The sequence below is a fragment of the Phaenicophaeus curvirostris genome, chromosome 9 (genome assembly GCF_032191515.1).
Source record: "Phaenicophaeus curvirostris isolate KB17595 chromosome 9, BPBGC_Pcur_1.0, whole genome shotgun sequence".
NCBI lineage: Eukaryota > Metazoa > Chordata > Aves > Cuculiformes > Cuculidae > Phaenicophaeus > Phaenicophaeus curvirostris.
The window spans coordinates 8,129,409-8,150,791 of NC_091400.1; the positions used below are offsets into that span (position 1 = coordinate 8,129,409).

Sequence of the window (21,383 nt, forward strand, 5' to 3'; positions counted from 1 at the left end):
ATACATCTACATACATGCCTATATAGTCTGAAATACCTCTCACAGATAGGGCTAGTGGGTCAAGTACATGGTTAGCCACTTGAATAAGCATCCCTTCTGCTTAACCACCTCAAAAGGTTTCTCCAAAAAGCATCTCTAGGCATTTTGGGATTTCGGCCACAAATGTGTCCTTGTGCCTTCCCCCACAGAATTCCCAGACTCACGTCCCTTCTGAAAATGGATTGAAAGCCTCAAATCTCTGGGACATAGTTTTTGAAGTGCCACTTCTAGAGGTGCTATGGTTTTGCCATAGAGTGGACATGGCCTGAGGTGGCCCTTCACAGCTCAAAACCAGGTCATTTTAGGCAGAGAGTGGAGTATCTACCCACCAGCAACCTGGTGTCCTTGATAACACAGAGCTGTTTTGCCCACTGTCCCAGCCACTTCTTCCTCCACAGGAATGCACAGATGCGGGCGTCCTTCATCAGCTCGATGGTGGCCTCTGTGGACGGCCACTGATGGGTTGCTGACTTGCCTTTGCTGCTCTCTTCTTCATCGTAAGATTCATAGGAACTACTAACGGCTTCACCATCTTCTATAACAAAAGCAAAGCTCTATCATTAAATATATTAGGACAACTCTGAGCCTATTGCTTGCCTCAGCCATGCTCACACATGCAAAAGCTTTCAGCAGAGGGGTGTGTCTTTTGAGGCTTTCCTACAGAAGCACAATCAATAGGAAAATAACCCCCACGGATCCTTTTTTTCTTTCAAGCCCAATATGAATCTCACTGAAAAGTTTCGTGCCTAATAGTCTCAGTTAGAAAACACTCAAAAGACACTTCTCAGTTGACCACAGATTCAAGAACATTCCCTTAGACGTTTTCTGATGTTTTCTGTTTTTTCCTTTCCCCTCAAAGACGTTTTTTCTGATTCCCACTTCAAGCCAAACACTCACAGTTTTTAAGGCAACAGCAAGCTACAATCAGCCCTTGTCCTCTGAATGTCAGAAATAAAAATGGTATTTGCGAGGCCATGCAGCAAGCAATGATCTATTGTATTTGAGATGCCATTCCACTTGCCCTCTCCGGGCTAACAGGTCTCTCTCTCTACTCAGCATCTAAGAGACAGCAAGGGGGTTTGAAGTAACACACTGCTGCAGCAGCAAGAACTAGTCATATGTGGCAGCTGTAAATAACAGTAAACATGTTTTTCATGCTCATCCTTAAATAGATTGTTATTTTATTAGGAGGAGTTGGGATTTTCAATACCCAGCTCAAATGTATTGTAGGTTATTGGGATTTTCAACTGATATGGAACAGTTGTAACCAGTTTCATCACAAACAACGAAAACGTTCCCACTGACTCCAAGGGAATTTGCAATGCTCTGCTGGTGTTTACAGTACGGCTCTTATTTGCAAGGTAAGCTGACATAGCAAGATGGTAAGATTTGGGCAGCATCTGTGCAGGGTTTTGCATATTTATCCTACTAAACAGCACAGAAGAATATTGTTAGGTTTCTCTCACCAGAATTTAATCTAATTTTTATTCTCATCAAATCTTAATGTCATTACGTAAAAGTAACGTTATTGGATCAGTGCAAAATAAAAAGAGGAAAAGCAGCTGGAAAGGGGGAAAAAAAGGCACTAGAAACTTCACTAAAGAAAATTTTTTAAGTTGGGTTTATTTATTCTTAAAATAAAAGGGACTGAGAGGCAGCAAAGCTACAGCCTCATCCCTAGTAAAACCTCACTCTGTAACATCCCTTAAGTGATCAAAGCTGCACCAGTTAAACACACTTATTGGAAAGCCGAGTCTCTGAATGGTGCTGCCAGCACACTACGGGCTCACCAGCTCCATACCCTCAACCTAGCACACAGTCCATGTTTTGTGGGAACACATTAGCCCCATGCTTTACCACCATGCAGATGTGGACCTTGTCCATAGGCACCTGGGCAGAAAATTAGGTGGAGCAGAAGTAACAAGGTTCCTTTTCCCTAGAAATACCAAGAAGCTGAACCTCTGCACTGCTAGGGACTCTTCCTTACACAGGAAAAACGATGCTTAAGGGAACCTCAGCTTCTAAATCTCCCTCCTTATCAACTACGGGCTATTGCTAACCATCCCTTTTGCCCCTTCTGGGTGTCTCAGGTGCCCCTCACCGAGGTGTTAGCCTCAGGCTGCCTCCTTTCTCCTGGAGGAATAATACCTTTCTTCCATGCTCTCAGTGGGAGCTCCTTTTGTGAGCCAACAGCAACAACAAGTGCCTCATGAGATAAGCTCTTCTCTGATGAAGAGCTGCAGCCATTGCTGGGCTGGTGACACTGCTACAGGCTCATGATGGAAAAGCATTTTCCAGGCTGTGTAGCTGGCAAGCTGGGTCACCTTGCTTGGGTGACTTGAGACAACACTGTCACCACTACCAGGTCTCACTGGACCCCAGGTCATACAGCTCGGGCACTTCAGTACAAGGTCTCCCTTTCCATCTACTGGTAGGTTCAACTAGGAGCACCTCATTGAGGTGATATCAGTGACAGCCAGGTTCTGGGATGTCCTTATCTAGATCCACCTCTGTTTTCCTGTCTGTTTTCCCATGGCCTCCCATCCCAGGCAGCCAAATCAATACCACAATGCAGGAGCCTCCAGCCTCCACACATCAGAGCTGCCTCTGCCTAAGCAGAGCACCCACAATATTCACTGAACGGCTACTCATCAATACAGCCAGCATTAGCTGTACAGAGCAGCTACACATCAGCTGCCAGAACCAGAGGAATAAAGGCTAGGGAAGTTCTCTTCATTGCCATCTTGAGCACAAGGAAAGGCACAATAAATGCCACCTCGTGGCATCCAGCATGGGCAGAGAGAGGGGAGAGGTGGTTATCCTCCATGCATGTAATGGGCAATATTAGGGGGAGGCATCTGATTGTCTTTTCCACAACTGAGTTTTGTGTTTTGTTTTTAAAACAAGGCACTTCAGGTTTGGAAAACATGCCATACCCATCGTTATTGTGGCATAAATAACGCCCTCAGTAACCTGCAACCCTGGCCTGGGTCCAGCCGCAGCAAGCCTACCAAAAAGACCTGCATAGTCAAAAGGAAAGAGAAAGGGAGACAAAGAGAAAAAGCCACAGATAAGCAAATGCAGAGAACAAGGCCGTCTCAAGCCTTGTGCTCCACGCTCAGCCGTCCCCACTGCTGACAGAGGACCACAACGTATGGTGAGACTTCAAACATGGACAACATTTTCCACCTGTCCTCTCAAACAAGGAAATTCCCTTTAAATCAGAATCATTGTCATCATAATTAAAATCAGCCAGGGTGGATGAGCTGTTTCAGCCAGAATAATTACTGCTCGGTTGGCAGGCAGGTTGTCCCGTTCATTCTCGCTCCATTTCTTATTGAATCCTTCAATTATGCAAACCCAGCCGAGGCCGATAACAGTTTAACACACTTCAGCCCAGGAGGAACGGCAAGCAGCAGCATTTGCCGAAGCTGGAAAATGAAAGGCAGAGGCATCCCCAGCGGAGAGGCAGGAATCCTTCTGATGAAAGAGGGACCCTGAGACCCAGCAGCTTTGCCCGCCCACTTCATTTTAATTAATTCACCCACGGTTTGTTAGAGTGCCTCACAGTCCCACCTCTGATGCTGCACGAAGCCTCTATCTTCCCAGCCCATCTGGAGGCTTGCTTTGATGTCCTTTCTTGGCAGTGCACCCACTAATTTTAGTGATGTTCCTATTTTTGTTTCAACTCACTACGCCCTATTTGGAGGCGCATGGGTGTCTTCCAAGGCTTGTGCTGTAATTCTGTCAGAAACACCACCAGAAGCTCCCTGGACTGCCAGCCCTGTCCCTACCCAGCTTGTGGGGACAGAGGGGTGAGCACAGAGAGATTGTGGGGTTACTGGGTCAGACTTTAGCACCTTTGGCCAGGGCAAACCCATGTCCAGAATGCTCTTTAGCAACAGCAGTCACACCAAGGTCTCAAGGCAGCTGCTAGCAATGAGCGCCACTCCATACAGGAAAGGTACAGGGTCCTATTACCATCTGATACGGCAAGAGCAAGAAAAGGGGATGAGAAGCCCAGCTTTGTACTCACTGAATCAATGAGCAGGACCAAGACCTGCAGGTTCGCCCCATGTGCTATGGGATTTGGAGCTTGATCTCGAAGCAAACCAGGGCACCAGCAGCTTCACCAGCATCACTGCCTGACCTACCCTCTACATGGTGTGCCATGCTTCAGCCTCTCCTGAGCACTCCCCAGCTTCCACGTGCCACATACCTGCTGCTCCACATCCCTCCCTGCTCATCTCAAGGCACCTCATCAAGCACAGAGATTCTTGGTGACACGATGCCACCTTCCTTCTCACACAAACCACCGTAAAAACCATCAGTGTTAGAGCACACCAGGTGATTTGTGCAGAAGAAGAGACCTGCTGGGGCCTGTCAAGAGGACCGGTGGTTGGGCAGTCACAAGAAGCAAAGACACCGCACACCTCGGTGGCGAGGGACTGCCTGGACTTGCACACCCTATCTCAGCTTGCTTCATAGGCTCTTATCCCTGCTTACTGCTGTGATACTGCTCAGTATGACACCAAACCTGCTAGTCAACCAGCTATTCATAGCAGACTGCTCCGTTTTGACAGTGCTCCCATCATATGGGTTTTTCTCCTTTTCAACCATGCTTGCAGGGCTCTGATGTCTCTTCCTTAGGCATCTGACTCGCCTGGATTTCAGTAGGTGGTGGGTGTATTTGCATTTTTGAGCAGCAGGTTGCCAAGGCAAAGCGGAGGTTTAAGCTGGGTGTGTGCTTATCACTCCTGCCAGCCAGGGTTCTGAACGAGACATGAGTTTATGAAGCTGCCTGGATAACATAACCTGGGTTTCCCAGCAGACAGATCCATGGCCAGGCTCCAGCTAATCTCGTGCATGTCTTTACATGCTACAGCTCTCAGCGCATCATCTTCTTCCCCAGTGTGCATCAGGGGGAAAAAAAGTCCATTTATCTTACAGTGCAGGCAGCTAGAAATCCCCTGCAGGGACAAGGCTGTAGTGGCTGCAGGAGGGCTTCAACCCCTGTGCATCCCAGCCCTCCCCTCAGCCAAACAAACCAGAGCTCAGCAAAACTAAGCTGGCACCTGACTGTACGGGTTGAGCTTGGGGGACCTCTCCTCTGCACCAAACAGCATGTTTCACCCCAGTCGTGGTGAGTCTGCACCTTTTCCCACCTGGGCTGGGCGTGATCTTCCCGTTCACCACTTTAATTTGGCTGCAGCCAAAACAGTATGGTTCAGGGAAACAAAGATCTTTCTGTGTCTCCCTTTTTTGTTTAGCACTCCTAGGGCTTGATGAGAACAGCAATCCACCCTGAGCTACGAGCTGTCCAAGCAAGCAAGGTGCGCTCACACAGTGAGGGCTGATCAGGTACATCAACCCCCAGTCACTTCAGGCAGTGGCACCGCTGATGCTGCCCCTGCCAGCAAGCCTCAAAGCCCACAGTGGAGCACATTGGAGCTGGAAAGGACTGTTTCTCTCATAAGCAGCTCAGATTGAACAGCCAAAGGTTTAGATCCCAAACTTTTACCCTTAACTGTCACTCGTCTCCACTCTTCCTGTCCAGCTCTGCCCCATGGCACACACGTCATTGCACCCCACTCTGCTGCAACAGAGGCTGATGAGCAGGGATCTGCAGGACAGCAATAGAATCTCTCTCATTTAGGCTTAAATGGATTATGTAGCGATGAGAAGATCAGCTCTGTTATCAGATCAGAGGAAGGTAATCTCTCATGAAAGATGTTCACTGAAAGAAGGATACATCAATATGTCTGGGAGCTCAGCCTGCGTTCAGCAGTCACCTCCCAAAGGGATGGGGAGCCCACAGGTGACACGTAGTGGTGGCTCCACTAACGACATTGCTGGGAGGTGTTCACCCTGGCAGTGTGTGCAGAGGGAACCCACATACTGTCCCCTCACGTGAAGTGTGCCTTTTAAATCAAGTTAACAGTAGGTTAAACTGCCACAAGAGACACAGCTGAATAAAGAGCCAATTATAAAAATGGTTATCACATCTAACAGACCAAGAGTCAGGGATTTTGAGCCCCAGAGGGACGATTAGAGCACTAGGGACATGAATGCTAGCCACCACAGCTTCACCACTCACTCCTCAACAGAAACCTGTGTTTGACTACAGCCTCCCTTCCAGAAAACCATCAAGACAAAAAGAACCCACAGTGATTTATAATATTTTACAGTGATGTTATGTTAACTCAGTCATACTATTTCCTTCTACAGGAAACTTAAAACTTTGAGCCTTTTTAGCCTTTTCTTGCCAACTACCCTTAGAGCTACAATATGGAGTGTGGCCAGCATCAAAATACATGTTTTTCACACAAGCTGTAAGAAATGGCTGCATTTTCATTTACTGGTTCTCATAAACCTCAAGCCCTCCATCTCCCACATGAAGTCCCCCAGACAGTCAGCTGTGATGTACCATTTACAGAGACATCGTATGGCTCAGCCTCTTCGTAATATCCCTCTGGGGACTCGATCTTGGGGACCGGAGGTTGTTTTGTTTCAAGAATCTGCAGAATAGATAAACAAAAGAAGGTAAGACCAGATGCTTGAAAACAATGTGGTATTTTTTGTTTTTCAGCAATAAAGTGCATCTTAGCAGATCTTTTAAATGTGTACACCAGGATTTTCACGTAAACTGGTTGAGATGAGGAGGAAGAAAAAGACTGCAGAGGGTTTTTGGTGTGCTGTTAGCTCAAACAGTAAGGAGTTCTTTGAAATCACTGTATGATTGTATCATAAATGTTATTTTCTTTCATATTGCTGAAAGCCTTGGGAATATCAACTCACAGTTTTCCTCAAAGGCAGTGATTGCAAACCATTGGCCTTATCATGAACTGGCACTTCTGCCTGCTGCACCAACCCTCCCCAAGTGACTCATCGTAACTGGGAACGGTCCTCTGTGCTATTCATAACCTTAACACGGAACCAGAAGTGCAGACATTTGGTGCAATCATGGCTTTACACTGAAAAACGTAGATTAAGTAGTCACTGGTTGCACCTCCAAGTCTCTGACTGACAGCAAACCAACAGCTAAAAATCCCTGCTTTAGGAACTGTATCAGGAATCATTAATTGTGCTTTGAGCAAAAAAAATGAAGGAAATGGATAAACAACCCTGATGGAAAATAAGCCTTTGAAAAGAGTCCAAGTGCTGGAAAATCCCTGTGGTGCCTGCCAAACCCCTCCCTAAACACAAGCAAGGGCTGGCAGGAACAACAGTGCCTTGATCCTTAAGAAATACCAACACATGAAGGGGGGAATCTAAGAATCTAGCTTTTTACTTTTCAAATAATTCACATGGCTGCTAAATGTGAGACAGTGGAGCTGGAGATGAGCCCACAGCTTATGCTCTTCCCAAAATACGTGGCATCCCCTCTCTCCCATCACAACCCAACAGTAGCATCCTCCATTCCTCAGTGAGGTTTCCCCGCTCCTCATCCAGGTCGCACAGCCTCGAGTCATCTGACAATGATATGGTCCAGCTCACACTGTTTCTGACTGAGACCTGTGCAAATCCTGGACAGGCATTCACTCCTCCCAGGAGGGCGTGTGGAAGAGCTCCTAGTGGCCTGGAGAAGAGGGACCAGCTGGGCGGTCTAAGGCAGGATGACCCTTTGCAGGTCATGCCATCATTGTTACAGGCAGGTTCAAAGCTGCCCATCCTGCCCTGGATACTTCACCAGCAGATACTGCTACCCAGAAGCAGAAAGGGAGCTTGGAGGGAAAAGATTATTTGGGAAAAACTGGCCACGAAGGTGGATGTGGCTGAGCCTGTGGGACCTTGGCGCCCTGACCCCATCAGCTGAAATCCCACTCCCCTGCTCCCACGTGGGCAAGCGGCCCTGGACTCTGCCAACCTCACAAACTTCTCAAGTGTCTTGGATGAAAACTCCTTCCTACACTGGTCTGCCAGATGCTGTGAGCAAACTCTGAACTTGCTTTCCAGAGCCACGTAGGACACTGCCGAGAAACACTTGCCTCCAAACACTTAAAGGTTTAGGAACTTGTCCTAATGTGTTAAATTAAAGAAATAAAACCAAACCCAGCCACTCCAAAGCTTCACTTAATCCCTTCCCTGGCCAGGAATGTGTCTGCAATCGCCTGCCATCTGGGGTGGCCTCCTGCATGTAGCCAGCTCGCATTGTGCTACAACCATAAACAAATTGCCTACACAAAGAAATGCTGTGGGTTTATTTGATATCATCCCAAAAGTGTCAGAGAAGGGGTGAGGGCTGCTTTGTTTTGCTCTCTAAAGACAATGGAAGCCAACAGGGACTAGGTGGGACTGCACCTCAGCTGCCCCAGAAGCTATTTTTGACTCTTCTCTTTCCCTAAAGGCGTGGAGTTGTTTTGTCTCTAGTTAAGTCAAAGAGTACATGCTGCATTATCTAACCCAGGCTGGTCCTCACAGAACATTTGCCTGCTGAATTATGGCACAATGGAGCATGCAAATAAAACCATTTTGGGCATCTGCATCCGCACCGTGTGACTTTCTCACTGGACGGCTGTGGAAAGTGGCAGAGCTGCCAGAGCTACTGCAGATGAAAGGTCATCGATGTCTCAGCCACAGTCTGCAGGACTCATTGTTTACAGGTTACTCTGGGACAAGTCCGAAGAAATTTGTGGGATCCAGCTGGGTCACCCCTGTTGAGTTGCCCATTGACTGCTGATGTCAGTGAATGTCAGGAACAATCTGCTGTGCAGATCTCAAACACCAAATTTCTTCTGCACCTCAAAAGTCAAGTGTAGAGCAACATCACAGGGTGCCTTAACATCACCAAACTACAGTAACTGGGACCACATTAAAGCCCTCCCCAGCCCCACTCCTTGACGTATGCTCAGATATCTTTGCTGCCAACAGCTTGCTGACACTCAGATGTGCACAGCGAGGAGCTACTTGATTGCTTTATCCAAGAGTTTGGCTCAAGTAGTAAGCAGGTGGGAGAAGGTTCCCAGCACAAGCCTGGAAGAAGATGGAAGGCTTAGGTATCTTTTTTCAGCTAACATCCAAGATAATTATTTTCCAATTCCTTCATGTAACTTCCCGATTGCCCTGTCAGAAAGCAGGGCTGCACCAAGCACAAGTAGAGATGCCTTGGGAACACCCAGCTGCCGCTTCCCTAGTCATGCCTTCGTTCCACCACACTACTATCTTCCTGCCCACATCCCTGCCACAGCCACCAGCACAAGCCAGACAGCAATTCCTGCTCTGGCTGCTGCTCCCAGCTGACTCCAGCTCCAGCCTCACATCCCCAGCCAGCTGCATGCGCAGAGCTCCTCCGGGGCTGGAGCAGCTCTGAGCAGGCAACCACACTGCATCCAAGGGTTTGCTGGCTCCTCCAGCTGAGCCACACAGTCCCTTCTGGACAGAATTCCTGCAGCCTCATGCCACATCCTACTTCCTGGCAAAAGGAGCAGATCTTCCTCTGTGGCTTTTGGATGCACCATCCTGTCTTTCTCCACAACTCCCTCCATGCACACTCCCTGCCCTCCTTTCCTTTCACATCCCAAAATCCAAGCTACAACCATTCCCATGTCAGATTAAGCAGCAAATAGCAACATCCAGGGTAAGTCTCAAGGATGACCTGTGACTCTCGAGGACACCTGGTCTGGCTTGCTGGCATGGAGACCAAATCCCACTGGAAGCTGATGGTGTTGAACTCTGACCAGATTTACAACCACCCTAGAAAAAAAAGTCTCCAGTGCTGGCCACTCCTCCTCACAGACCTGTGGGCTGTACAACTGGCACAATGCCTGGCAGGTCCGGGCACAGGCACCACCAGCCACTTCAACTGGAAGTAAACCTGATCTCACCTGCTAAGAGCCAAACCATGCAAGGCTTTACCAGCGAGGGAGACCCTGGGATAGCCCCACTGCCTCAAAGCTGAAGGACTTCTGGCTTTTGTAAGTTCATGCCAGTAGCCGGGGCATAGCTTCTTTCAGGGGATATTTCCAAAGCAACATTTAAGAGCCATCCTCATCTTTGTTTCTTCGGGAAACCCCAGTTGTCTTCCTTCTTTGAGCCTGGATTGCCACGCGATGGGTGCGGGTTTCCCTAGTAGGGAACACAGCCAATTTTCCACAGTGCTCCTGCAGACACACAGGAAGCCCAAGGCTCCCATGGCTGCCTGCTCCACCTGTGCATAAGCTTTGGGAACCACAGGGGTTTGGGGATGTCCAGCCACTCCAGAGCATGGCCACTCTGCCTGGGCCACCAACCACACACCAACCTGCAGCCTTTGTGCATCCTAGAATAGTTTGGGTTGGAACGGACCTTAAAGACCATCCAGTTCCAACCCCATGCCATGGGTCAGGCCTCCCATGGGTCCAACACCTCCCACTGGATCAGGCTGCTCAAAGCCTCAACCTGGCCTTCAACACCTCCAGGGATGGGGCATCCATGACTTCTCTGTGCAACCTGTGCCAGTGCCTCACCACCCTCACAGGAAAACATTTCTTCCTAACATCTAATCTAAATCTCTCTCCTTTCAGCTTCAAACCATTCCCCATCATCCTATCACTACACTCCTTGATAAAGAGCCCCTCCCCATCTTTCCTACAGGCCTTCTTCATGTACTGAAAGGCTGCTATAAGGTCTTCCCAGAGCCTCTTCTCCTCCAGGCTGAACAACTCCAACTTTCTCAGCCTGTCCTCACATGGGAGGTGCTCCAGCCCTTGGACCATTTTTGTGGTCTCCTCTGGCCTCACTCCAACAGATCTACGTCTTTCCTGTGTTGACCTGAACACAGTACTCCAAGTGAGGTGAAGACCAAATGTGTAGTTGGAAACTTGTATAACAGGGAGCCTCTAGTTAAATATTTTTAATTTTCTTTTTAGTTTTCTAAATAAAGCTCACCGGGACTATTTGTCTCACTAAAACACACACAGAGGTGTCTCCATTTACCTGTGCTGCGCAGTACTTAATAAAAGTGAAGGCTGCAGGGTTTTAGATCCGAAGGCTGAGGGCAACACAGTGTAAAGCAAAGGATTTACAAAACATACCTTTGGAGGGGGCAGGTCTGGCAGGCTCTTCTGCGGAGGGGACGAATGCAGTCCTGAGTCTCCATTGGTCAAGGAGTTTTTTCGGTCCAGCACTACAAAACAGAAACACAAGGACACTGATGGTATTTTCCAGCAGAGCACTCCCTACCCAGGGCCGTGCAGGAACAGCAAGATGCTATTTTGGTAGGAGGCACAGTGACAATTACAGGCAGTGCTGCAGGGCCACCGTGTGATTTCAGGCCATACCCAGGAATGTGACACTTGGAGACCCAGCAGAAGAACTGGCCTCTGGTTTTGGGGCATGTTTTCCTTCTGGATGGAAAACTGTGAAGCCCAAATCCTCTGCTGAAACTTTGAAGGGTCTTGAGAAGCAGCATGGGCAGGCACTACACAGTATCTGGGGATCCATAGCACTATAGTCCTTGCTAGCTCCGATTCCTGCAAGCAGACGGATCATGGCTATCATCACCTTTGCTCCCTTTCCAGAAAACTGGAGCTAATCCCACCCTGCTCCCCACAAAGGTGGCTGCCTAGCTGGGCCGCACAGCAGTTTATCAAAGCCAGCCAAGAACTGTAATTTAATTGCTGCTGAAGGAAGAGTTGCTCTTGAAGCAGCCCGGGCCAAACATGCGAAAGGGCACATGGCAGCAGAACTGCTCCTGGCGATATGCGCCTGTCTCTGCATTCAGCTGCTTGGAAAATCTGACTTTCCAGAGTGATTCAGTAGCTGGAGGGTCAAAGGCTCAGAAAACTTGTGTTCAGTCCCTCTTCACCCACCACAGAATTCTTGGGTGGCCTCAAAGAAGCGCCCAAGTCCCATGACTTCCAAAGCAGCACAATGCTCAGGAACAAGTGGGAGTGAGGCATCAAATGGTTGAAAAATGAAGGATTTTGAAGGCTTTCTGCTGTGCAGAGGGGAAAGTCCCCTTTTACAGAGTGTCTCTTGCCAAATACTGTGGGAGAAATGAGGCTAAGGTATTCAGATATTCCAAGTCCAATAATTAAAAGGGAGTTAAGTCCCAAATCTGCAGCAAGTTGATGCTCTAGCTCTGTTAGCCACCTGCTGAGCCTCCAGCCACATTCCATGGGCACACACAGAAGCCACCAAGGCATCGCACACTGCCCAGCAGCGGTCAACACTGTGCTCAGAAGACATGGGCAGGAACTTTGATGCATATTTCTGGGCTTTAAAAATAGAAGCTGGAAACCACATTACTTTGTTCATGTCTGGGCCTTGGAAGCCACGATGACAGCTCTGCCTTGCCAGGCTGCAGCCAGCTCCCAGCCTGATGGTGCAAGAGCTCCAAACACATCGCATGTGAGGACTGTGGTGAAGGAAGAGGATGAGGGGAAACAGCCTTAAGTTGTGCCTTTTCTGTAATGGACCAAAGAGATGGTACTCTCAGGGCAGACACGTTCCATCAACAGCAGCTGCTGAGGATGTTGCTGATCATGGAAACACCAGAAGCAAGGCTGAGATTTCCTAAAGCCCCCATGAGCTGTTCCTCAAGAAGGGATTTTCTCTGCCTTCAACTGTTGTCTTCGTAAGGACCTTTCTAGGGGCCTTTTAGCAGAAAGAAACAGACAGGCCAACTCACATCCTCCTGTGTCAGGCAGAACCTCCCATGCTCAGCTCCACAGAAGAGAAATCATTGCAGCAGCAAAAAGCACTGCCAAACCCCTTGCAAGTGGTGGCCATCTGTTCTCAACTCTCCGGCAAACCTAGCAATCATCCCAAGGAATCTCACCGTGCCAGGAAAAAGCTGTTTGGTTTCTGTACCAGCAGTTCCTCCTCCTCCTCCCAACCTTGGAGAATGGGACAGAGCCCACAGCCTCAACCCTCACCCTGCTGGAAACCTGCCCACCTCCACGGACACACACCCACGTACTCCAGCTGAGGAGCAGAGCAAGATGGAATGGAGCTTTGATTTCCAGGCTCAGTGCAGGAAGAACCACCCCTTAAACCTTCATCCTGGAAGACGTTATGGGGTTTTCTGTTCTGAGGTTGCTGTGCCCAGCACATGAGCCCAGCACATAGAGACAAGCACCTAATCCATGCTTGATGTATGGAGATTCCACACAGCACACGCTGTGCACATCCCTTCCTTCTCCTGCTACACACATCAGCACCACTTATCACAGACTGTTGCCTTACTGGGGTGGGAGGGAACGAGTATTTTTTTCCTAGATAAGCACTAACACTTCGTAGGTTTCTTCTGATAAAGATATCTCCCTAAAACCTGGAATTTGGAGAGAATTTAGAAGAGAAGAGGAAGAAAAACCAGGCAAAAAAAACCAGACAAAAAGCCTGCTAAAATTCACAGAATAATAAGGTTGGAAAAGACCTTAAGAGATCATTAACTCCAACTGCACCTGTTTACGTACCTGCCTTTTAAACACCGTTTTTGATTCACAGCTATACAAACTGTTATTTACCTCTGCTCTCTGTCCTTTGTAAAAGTGAATTGCTCCTGGTAGCTGGTCTAAGAGGACCTCAGTGTGCACCACCAGGAGCCTTACACTGTGCATCAGTCCACCCTCCCAGACTCCCGCACCTCGATTCCTCTGCGCTGACTTCCAGACAGAGATGGCATTTGGCTCACCAAAGAGCCCTATACACTTGCAGGGTAGAGAATTGCTGTGTTTCTCAAGCAAATGAGATCAAGAAAATGATGGTGCCTTCATCACTCACTGCAGTGAACTCACTCAAAGGCACCTCAAAAGCAGTGTACCCGTTCAGCTTAAAACCTTGTCAATGGAACTGGAAGTAGTGAGTGAAATACAGATTTTGCAGAAATAGCATGTTTTAAAGTCTGGAGCAGGGACTTTTAGAGCTGATGTATTATCGCTTCAGAAATCATTTTACCCTGTGCTGGTAAAACACACCCAAGCACAGCTATGGTGGTGAAGAAACTCTGCAGGGTGTAAGAGGGCCCATTGATCTCAGTCACAAAAGTATGATCATCCCACTTAATTTTGGTGAAGGGCATAGAGCTGTAGTGGATAAAAGGGGTAAAGGCAGCTGCATAATCACTGAGGAGATCCATATCAATCCCCTAGCCCCAGTGGGAACTATGGCCCCCTCCATCTACTAAATCTGAGCCTTCAGGTCCCACCACGATGAAGCAGGCACAGACCTCTCCACGCAGTTAGAGAAGTAGGATCTGGGCTGCACACCCAGCTGCAGCTATGGCTAAGATCCCATCCATGTGTCTCACTGACTTCAGCATTTCCAAATAACTCAGAAGTTTTACTTGGAATACGAACGTTGTTGAAAACGGAGAAAGAGAGAAGTGCCAGGTCCCACAAGGAGGGACTGAGTGGGTAGGCTCATGGCCTTGATAGGGAAAAGTCTGAAATAAAAGAACCAGCTCTAAAAATAAATTGTCTGAAATCTGACCCTGCTTTTCAGCATCAGTGCAAGCCTTGCTTTATCCACCCAAAAAAGAACTTATATAAAGAGATGCTTCTGTTGCTGCTCAGCTACCAGGAGGCTGTGCAATCCTGTTACGGAGCATTACAACATCACCCAGATAGACTTGTCTGGAGATCACAGAGGGGTTGCACATGTAATCTGGGAGGACATCCTGCCTTCAAGGGTATTTAAAGTTAACCTAAATTCAGCTGCAGGTAGTTTAAAAAAAACCAAACACAAAACAAAGCAGACAAACAAAAAACTCACCACAAAACAATAAAACCAAAACAAAGCTCTGGATGTGGAGCTATTCCAACTATTGCAGGACCAGCACATTGACAGTAGCCTGCACTGATGCAGCCCCTTGTCTCATCCATGTGGATCGGAAACTTTGGGGTAGGGTCAGCTTCTGAATATGTGTGGATTAAGGAGATGTGTTTCAGTAATAATCTCACTCCACACCATTATCAAAACCAGCCTTTGTGACGAACTTCAAAGATCAAGGACATTTTTAGGGAATTAGGTTCCTTGCGATGTTACAAATTCAAAACCTGGGAAATCCAAATGGGAAATGAATATTTTATCTAGGTTTAATTTCTTGGCTCGCACATCACAGAACTGTCACATACCCTAGGAGATGAAGGTGCTTTGCCCATGCAGATGGCAAGGGTACAGGCTGCACCCAGGAACTCACTCACAAGCTCGTGACAATGCAGCCCCTCCAGGATAGCACAGAACAACATGCTAAAGATGACACGTGCTTTCATGGTCTCAAAGAAGTGACTTGTTTCGTGGCCAAAGGAAACATGAGGGCTTCCTTAAATATTTCAGGCACTGAGCTACAAGCCTTAGAAGGTATTTTATACCAAAATAACATCCTCCAAAGTGTTACTTCCAGGAATAACCTCACAGTGTTGGCAAGGACCAGGATTTCCAAAGGAATGTAATGCAAATGGAAGTCCTTCCATACCGCCAACTGCCTTGGCCCTCAGACCTGCCAGAGAGGCCTCCATCAGCAAAGCAAGACTCTAGCCACATATCCCTTCATCGCTCATCATAGATACGAAGCAACCATTAATCTTCAGCTCCTACCTTTATCTTGTTTCTCCTGGTCACCCTGCTGTTTATGGATGGTCACTTTGTTCATATAAATATATTCTTCATCGCCACCTGCAATCAAAGGGAAAAGTGAACTCCTACAAACCCACTGCTTTCACGTTGTTTTCTGCACAAAGACAAATGTAAAAAGCGTGTCTGCCGAGTACATTTTGGGGAGAGCACGTTGGTAGAGGCAACGTGCAGAAAGAAACCCAAGCAATAATAAAATGCAAAAAGAATTAAATGCTTTATACTCAGGAAATTCCATAAGTTAAAATTTCTACTTAAAAATTAACTTGGCCAAACAGTACATCCTGTGTATCTTACAAAGTGGATTAAATAAACTTAAGGTTTAATAAGGAAAACAGAAAGTATCAGGAATCTTGGGAATCCTTTGCTTGTGAAGCTGGACACATAACTATAGTAATTTTACATAAACAATTAGAGGTCACTGCAAAAATAATCTCCTCTTCATTTTCTCCTCCTAATTTTCATGTCTCCCCTTCCCACCACCTCCAAGAAAATGTTGCTTCAAGACCCTGTAGCAGTTCCCATGAGAGTCCACAGCCATGTCCTCAGTTTTCCTTGCCCGTACCACTGGACTTGGTGTAGACCCGCAGGAGGTCGGAAAGGAAGCTCTTCTTCACAACAGCAGTGCTGCTCAGGTTCTCCTTGTCCAGTATCCTCAGAAAATCTTCAAGTTCTGTGAGCAGCTGCTCGAGAGCTACAACGGCAACAGAGACAACAGTTAGCAAAGCAGCTGGGTGGCACATCAAGACAGGACATCTTTTAATTCTGTATTTTCCAACATCCTTTGCATTTTTCTGCCCAAGAATAATTCATATTTCATTTCTCAACTTGAACTTCCCTCTAGTTTTGAAAAGAAAGTGGGCCTCAAAATCAAAAAGTCTCCAACTTCCCTTAGACTGTTGATATATCCATAAAAACCCACATAAATGCTATTTTATTTCCAAAAGGACTTTTTGCTCAATGGGGGAAGCCTGGAGGGATTTTGAGCATTAGGGCTGACACTGCACAAAAGCAGCTAGCAAGACCTTGATACTTTTATCTTGAGTCCTGGCAAACGTCACTCAAATCTCTTTTAGATTGGGATCTACCAAAGACCCTGCTTTTTGCTTCCTCTTTCCAAGCTTCCTCCTTATTTCTCTGCCTGCAATGACCTGAAAATGTTTATGTGTGTCTCCCAAAAAGAGACAAAAATACAACCTCAAAAACATAAGTCATAATTCAGTAACTTCTCCAGTCATCTTGCTTGGGTAGCAACCACCGAGATCATTGTACCACATGGAACAGAAGACCTGAGACTCAGCAGCAGCTCAGCCAATCTCCAGAAAACTTGTTGTATCCTAAGACATCCCTGCCTAACCACAGCAAGCTGCTGGCCACACCACTCCCCAGCTCTGGTGGCTAAGGCAGACTAATAGGTTTGTTTTCCTTCTGAGGAAGTGCTGCTCAGCTCTGCCACCGACAAATTACTTTGCTGACAGGGTTCACGCTGAAGCAACAGGCGTTTAATTGCTTGCTTTTGTTCATTCCAAAGTTTATCGTGGGCTAATTAGCAGCAGTAGCAGGACCTCCTTCCAGGGAGGAAATAACAGAGTATTATGTGGAGAGAGGAAGCGCTGCACAAGAATGATGGTGTGTGGGAAAAGCATGGAAAACTCAGCTGGAGCTGTTCCTCCCCTTTGGAGGCCTCCACACTGCCCCACAGAATCACTAGGTTGGAAAAGACCTCCAGGATCATCAAGTCCAACCATTCCTATCAATCACTAAACCATGTCCCTGAGCACCTCATCCACCCATCTTTTAAACACCTCCAGAGATGGTGACTCAACCACCTCCCTGGGCAGCCTCTGCCAGTGCCCGATGATGCTTTCTGTGAAAAATTTTTTTCTGATGTTCAGCCTGAACCTGGTGGACCTTGAGGGCCCACTGGTCCCACTCCATTGCTCCCCGATGCTATGGAGCTCAGGGGAGATGGGCAACGGAGCTTGGCTTTGCCAGCACCAGGCTACATATCTGACTGTGACTCCTGGGCACACCACCAAGAACATGAAATATAGATGATTTAACCACGACAATACTCCATTCCCTTCACTTACAGCATTTTCATGCTGTGTGTGCCTGTGGCACCCACATGCATCATGGTACACACCCATGACCTAGAGAAGTGTTCATCTTTTGGTTTCATAGGGCAAAGCCTCTGCAGTGTACTTAGTTGAAGTACTACCACCTCCAAGATCACAAAGAACATTTGTGTAGGAGCAGGAGAGAGTCATCACCTTCTCACTCCCCATCTCTAATCACTAGGCCGCTCTTCCTCAGGTGAACGCACGTTAGAAGACTGGTAAATAAAGCATAAATTACACTATAAATTTTTATGTTTCAAGCCATTAATTGAAAAACATTCTGCTGCTCTCAAACTGTAGCAATCTTCACTATCTTCATTGTGAAATAGTCTAACGACTCCAGATCAATCAATAATAGCTCCAGAGAAGACTACCAGCTGATAGTTCTTCACACTTTGCTTTATACCCTCCATACCAAACTAAATCTCTTATGGTCTGATTTAGGACCAGCAGGGAACAGAGAACACCTGTATTGACTTGAATGGTTTTGCTAGCTGCTGTTTCGCCCACCTATAACCCACTGCCACCCAGAGAAAGCAAGAATCACTTCAAGAAACAAGAGCTTTTTTTCTTAAGCTACAAGGAAACAAATAGTTTACAGTTTGCTGACAACAAGATTAGATGCTACTGATAGTAAACAAGCAATAGCGAGCATTTGGTGTCAAATGCACTCATCCCGGCTTCTCTTAAGCTTCAAGGACTCTGCTTCTTCTGTGTTTAAGGGAACTCCATCGAGGTAAATCACAGCCTTGCTGCACTCACTCATCTGCTCCAGTGGCCCACTTCAGAAAATTTGAGTTGAGGTCATTTCCTGGTGGACAGGGCATTTATGTGTCAGGGATGAGATCAGAAGAAATAGCACAAAAGAAACCTAACCTTAATTTAGAGCTTCAGAAGCAGGTCAGCTCCCAACAGCTGCCCGCATCACGATACAGGGTTTGCAGGAAAGGGGGTATAATTCCCATTCCCTTCTCCACCCCCACGGCTGCAGAAAATGACTTTATTCTTCTCCCAGGCATCCACAGCTAACACACACACAGGGCCAAGCGCTTATGAATAGTGCAGCCCATACAGTAGGTTACATTTTCCAGCCCACCAAAGCTGAATTCAGGCTTCTAGTGACTCAAAGCAATTCATTTAGGATGTGATCCTGGGGCCACAGAGGTCAACAGAAAGACTCTGTCAGACTTCAATGGGTTCAGACTTCAGGGCTTAAAGAGAGATTGATTTTGCTTTTCTTCAGCAAGAAGCAGCATATCAACCACGTGCTTCTACACAACCATCTGTTTGATTTTAGTTGGGACATTCCCAACTCAAACCTGATACCTGCAAAAATAAACCGCAATTTGAACAAACGTGACCATTCATTCTCTCATATCAGAAGGAGAACAAGCTAATACTTAACAGAGGAATAAATTCAAGTAAAAAGAATTAATACTATAGGGGTCTATATGATCCTCTGTGCAAGCAAGAATCACAGCAGTTCCCAGAAGGTGAAGAGGACTAGAAACAGTTGAGAGCCCACGTACACGAAACCATCTCAGGATTTTGAATGCTGGAAGCTGAAGACCTATCACGCTATGAAGATGACGTATTGAACATGCTTATGGTAAAACCACATTAGTTATTACCCAAAGTGGCCTGAAACAAGTGGATCTCCCTCCACGCTTCATTGTTTTGCTCTCCTTATCTTAGCAGTTTAGAAATAAGAGCACATAAAGAGACGATTCCTGTAGCTAGGCTTGCTCTGTGGGGCAATAGTTACAGACGCAAGGAACACGCCTGCCAGATCATTCTGGCACCACCTCAAATAAATACCTCCACAGCACTTGCAAAAATTCAGCCTACTTTATAGAAAACAGGGGATAACCTCCAAGGCTGAGATTCGTCCGGAAGAATTAAGACTCAGAGCCAAGTGAATACCTCTACCAAATCCAGTCCTTTCAAGCCCTAAGATATGACTAAGATACAATCTCCTTAGAAAGCATGGCCACACATTCTGCTCTTCTCCATGGCCACAGGTACCATCAGTTACTGAATAAAACCATAAAGATTTTGCAACATGTGATGGAGACTGGTGTAGGATCATCATAATCAATAGAAAAATTGGCTGATTTGCATCTGCAATGAGTGGAGGATGACTATCAGTGAAAGAACTGAACTTAAACGTGTATAGAAATACCAGTTCTTTACTGCTGCAAAAAGGACTTAAACGGGGTTGCAGCCAGAACTACCAGCTCCTCTTGCATGCACACAAGCAGATGATGAGAGATGTTCTCCCTCCTTCTACTCCAAGACAATGCAATCCTTTACAGAGACTCCTGGGCAGCCCTCTGACCAGACTCTCTCTGTTTGAAGGCTACAACTTTGGTTACAGTAATAAGCAAAGCATTGCTTGAGACACGACCGATCGATTTCAATGGCAATTCAGTAGCAGTAGGATAGCACTGAAAAGGGCTTCTTTTGGCAGGAGCCAATGGCCTTTCTTCGCAGACAAAGTCTTTTGCATTGCAGCAGTGTCTATCCAAGCTCATATGAAGCTAGAGCCAAAAATGCAGCAGCTCGCAAAGCCCCCATTGAGGAAGCACATTCCTTGCAAAAGAGCTGCCAATTTTGCCTGACACTAAGGTCACTGAAAGGTAAATGACCATTAAACTTGATTATAAAAGCCATTCCTACCAATAACCACTGATCTTTGTCATTGTGCTACAATAACAACCTATGTCTACATCTAATTACTTCATGCCTTCGCCTTATGAGGAAATGGAAAGACAGGCTCAGAATGAACTTTCATTCAAGTGTTTTAGTAACCACTGGGCAGGATTATATTAGATCATTTAATCTAAATTCAATTATTCATTTTAACAAGGTAAAGGGGCCCCAGCCACCAAACAAAGAACTGTAATAAAAGCCATACTAGAAGACAAACTCTTTCCTCTTCCGAGACGAGAGGTGAAAGATAAGGAGGATCATTTGCTCACAGGAAACTAAGGCATAGAGAGATTAAGTGATTTGTCCATCGATACAGGTATATTTGCCAGCAGATCAGAAGTCTACTTAGCCTTCCTGTGTCCCATCCTGCAGATCTCACTCCCAAACCACCCCTCCTTGGATCCCAAAGAGCTGGGAAATTTCCCACGCTCCTGCCGAAAGCAGGATCTGGGTTTGGTAATTTCGCTGCCACCCCTCCTAGAAGGGGCTGGGCCAAGCCACTGCCAAACAGCACAGATTCCATCACTCAGCAAATACCTGCAGCCTGTGGCATGCCAAGCTTTTCACTCCAAAAAGCATAGAAAGTCCAGAGACAGCGAAACTACAAACGGCATCATGACTCACGCAACCATCAGGCTGTAGGAGCAGAGGGGACTCCTGAGGGGCACCTCAAAGTACCTGAGCCTCTCTGGAGAGTCTCCTTCACACAAGACACCCCACTGCAGCCTTTCAGCCCCCACTTCCAACCAACCCACCCTGGCTGGCAGCACTGGGATTCCCCAGGGGCTGCTCTGGCAGAAAGCAGGTCCTTTCTTGCCCTGGTGTCTTTTTTTCCCCTCTCTGAGTAAAATCAATGGGGCAGCTGACGGGTGTGCAGAGAGGACAGGCAGGCACAGAGACAGCATTCAGGCTGCTGAATAGCGAGCGCTGTCAGTGGAGCGGGAAGACCCAGCCCAG

The 21,383-nt window shown here is 47.0% G+C and overlaps 2 protein-coding genes across 4 annotated transcripts in view; one reads left to right on the plus strand and one right to left on the minus strand.

Moving 5' to 3' along the window:
• NHLRC2 (NHL repeat containing 2) overlaps positions 1–18,546 on the plus strand; it is a 267,757-nt gene extending 249,211 nt beyond the window's left edge. Inside the window, exon 12 of the transcript XR_011337967.1 lies at positions 18,537–18,546. The gene's annotated coding sequence lies outside the window, so the exon portion shown is untranslated. The remainder of the gene's footprint in view (positions 1–18,536) is intronic.
• Positions 1–21,383, minus strand: part of AFAP1L2 (actin filament associated protein 1 like 2) — a 72,843-nt gene that overhangs the window by 12,945 nt on the left and 38,515 nt on the right. Inside the window, exons 2-7 of one of the 3 annotated variants that reach the window (XM_069863724.1) lie at positions 16,160–16,288; positions 15,559–15,636; positions 11,052–11,143; positions 6,467–6,557; positions 2,976–3,059; positions 369–571 (exon numbers count right to left, since the gene is read on the minus strand). In XM_069863724.1, the coding sequence (XP_069719825.1) occupies positions 369–571; positions 2,976–3,059; positions 6,467–6,557; positions 11,052–11,143; positions 15,559–15,636; positions 16,160–16,288 (677 nt within the window). Of the gene's footprint in view, positions 1–368; positions 575–2,975; positions 3,060–6,466; positions 6,558–11,051; positions 11,144–15,558; positions 15,637–16,159; positions 16,289–21,383 lie in introns of all 3 variants that reach the window. The other 2 variants (XM_069863726.1, XM_069863725.1) reach the window with 2 other exon arrangements.